At 43.3% G+C, this 1,877-nt stretch overlaps 1 protein-coding gene across 1 annotated transcript; it reads left to right on the plus strand.

Annotated features, from left to right (window-relative positions):
- The first annotated feature begins 208 nt into the window (after positions 1-208).
- Positions 209-635, plus strand: LOC117941061 (ESF1 homolog). The gene has a single exon (XM_034866157.1). It carries the CDS (start codon positions 209-211, stop codon positions 575-577), a length of 369 nt encoding a protein of 122 aa, XP_034722048.1. The 3' UTR covers positions 578-635.
- The last annotated feature ends 1,242 nt before the right edge of the window (positions 636-1,877 follow it).

Genomic DNA, 1,877 nt, shown 5'->3' on the forward strand with positions numbered 1-1,877 from the left:
CCTCATGTTGTCTTCATGTTGTCCTCATGTTGTCTTAATTTTGTCTTCATGTTGTCCTCATGTTGTCTTCATGTTGTCCTCATGTTGTCTTAATTTTGTCTTCATGTTGTCTTCACGTTGTCTTCATGTTGTCTTCATGTTGTCCTCATGTTGTTCTCATGTTGTCCCATGAGGGGTAAGAAAGTCTGTCTGTCTATGTGAAGTCTTGATGTCCCGTTGTCTCCCGTGTGTCCAGGTGGACGTTAAGGACCCTCGTTTCCAGGCCATGTTCACCTCGCACCTGTTCAACCTGGACCCGTCCCACCCCGACTACAAGAAGACCAGGGCCACGCAGAGCATCCAGGCCGAGAAGCAGCGCCGCCGGGCGGACCAGCAGCGCCTCGTGGAGGACGCGCTCAGCGCCGAGACGGACACGCCCGCCGGGGCCGGCAAGAGACGGGAGACCGACTCCGACCCGCCCGCGGTTGACGGCGGTGCCTCAAAGACATCGATGGACGCCGGTCTGTCTCTGCTCATCAAGTCGGTCAAAAGCAAAACGGAGCAGTTTCAGGCTCGGAAGAAACAGAAGTTCATGTAGGTCTGACTCAGAAAAAACTACAAAGATGGCCGAGGCCGTCACCCCCCCATCAGCTCGGCTCCCCCTGGACTGCTGCTTATGTTGTGTGTGTGTAGTAAATAACACGAGGTGAGGGGTGTGTGTGGAGCCCCCCTGGGGTCAGCTGAGATGAAAGACACCATCGGTCTCCATAGCAACCTGCGATGCTTAAGGACCGTCTACAAACCACACCACCGACATATCTCTTAATTAATCATTAATTAAGGGAGAAATGTACCTTTTTAAAGGAAGAGCTGTAGGACAACTAGCAGGAGACGAGTTATAATGGAGGGAAGAGGGTTTTTCCCACTTTTTGTCATCTATGGCGACGATTTTGATACATTTTTTAGTAATTTTTTCCCTTTTTTGTCGCTTTTTCACATGTCTTTTTCACTTCTTTCCAACGTTTTTCTAGCAGCAACCGTCTATAAACTGCAACACCGACACCAACATATCTCTTGATTTAATCGTTAAATACGGTAGTGTCTCCAAGCTTGTCTTTTTAAGGTAAGACCTGCAGGAGAAGAGTTATAATGGAGGTAAGATGGTTTTTTTTTTTTCTCCACTTCTGAAGTTTTTGTCATGTTTGGCAAAGATTTTGAGGAGTTTATAATTTTTCCTTTTTTGTCGCTCTGATGGTTTTTTTTTCTCCACCTATTTCCAACTTTTTGTCACCTTTTTGTGACAATTTCTTTGTCATTTTTTCCACTTCTTTCCAATTTTTATCACGTTTTTGTAATCATTGGCGATGTATTTTGATTAATTTGTTTGTCATTTTTTCCCTTTTTTGTCGTCTTTTCTGATGTTTTTTTTCTCACTTCTTTCCAATTTTTTTGTAACTTTTCCACATTTCTTTCAGCGTAAAAAACCTTTCGATGTGATGATGATGGGTTAGTATCTCGTCGTTAACCTTCCTTCGTTAGGAAAGATGCGTCATTTGTGATGTAACATCATTTCGCTGTAGACTAACCCAGAAGATTGAATCTGTGAATATCTTTATAACTTTGCTCAGATTTATTAAACCAAGAGCACGTGTTATGAAATAGTTTTTGTTTCTCAGCTGACCCCGGGGGGCCACCGTAGATATGAACAATGTTTTAATTAAAAAAAAATTAAAAACTGAATGCATCAGATCTCGTGGAAACATTTTATTTCTACACATAGAAAATCAGCATTATGAAGAAATCCAAATCTCCGCAGCTCAGTTTTACAAAGCTTAAGGTTATTTAAAATCTACTTCCTCCCCCCTGCCCCCCCCCCCCCCAACGTTATTTACCTGTTT

Source organism: Etheostoma cragini, unplaced genomic scaffold (genome assembly GCF_013103735.1).
Source record: "Etheostoma cragini isolate CJK2018 unplaced genomic scaffold, CSU_Ecrag_1.0 ScbMSFa_4127, whole genome shotgun sequence".
Taxonomy (NCBI): Eukaryota; Metazoa; Chordata; class Actinopteri; order Perciformes; family Percidae; genus Etheostoma; species Etheostoma cragini.

What these genes read in the sequence shown, in the direction of transcription:
- LOC117941061 (XM_034866157.1), top strand. Translation starts at nt 209, where the DNA reads ATGTCCCGTTGTCTCCCGTGTGTCCAGGTGGACGTTAAGGACCCTCGT.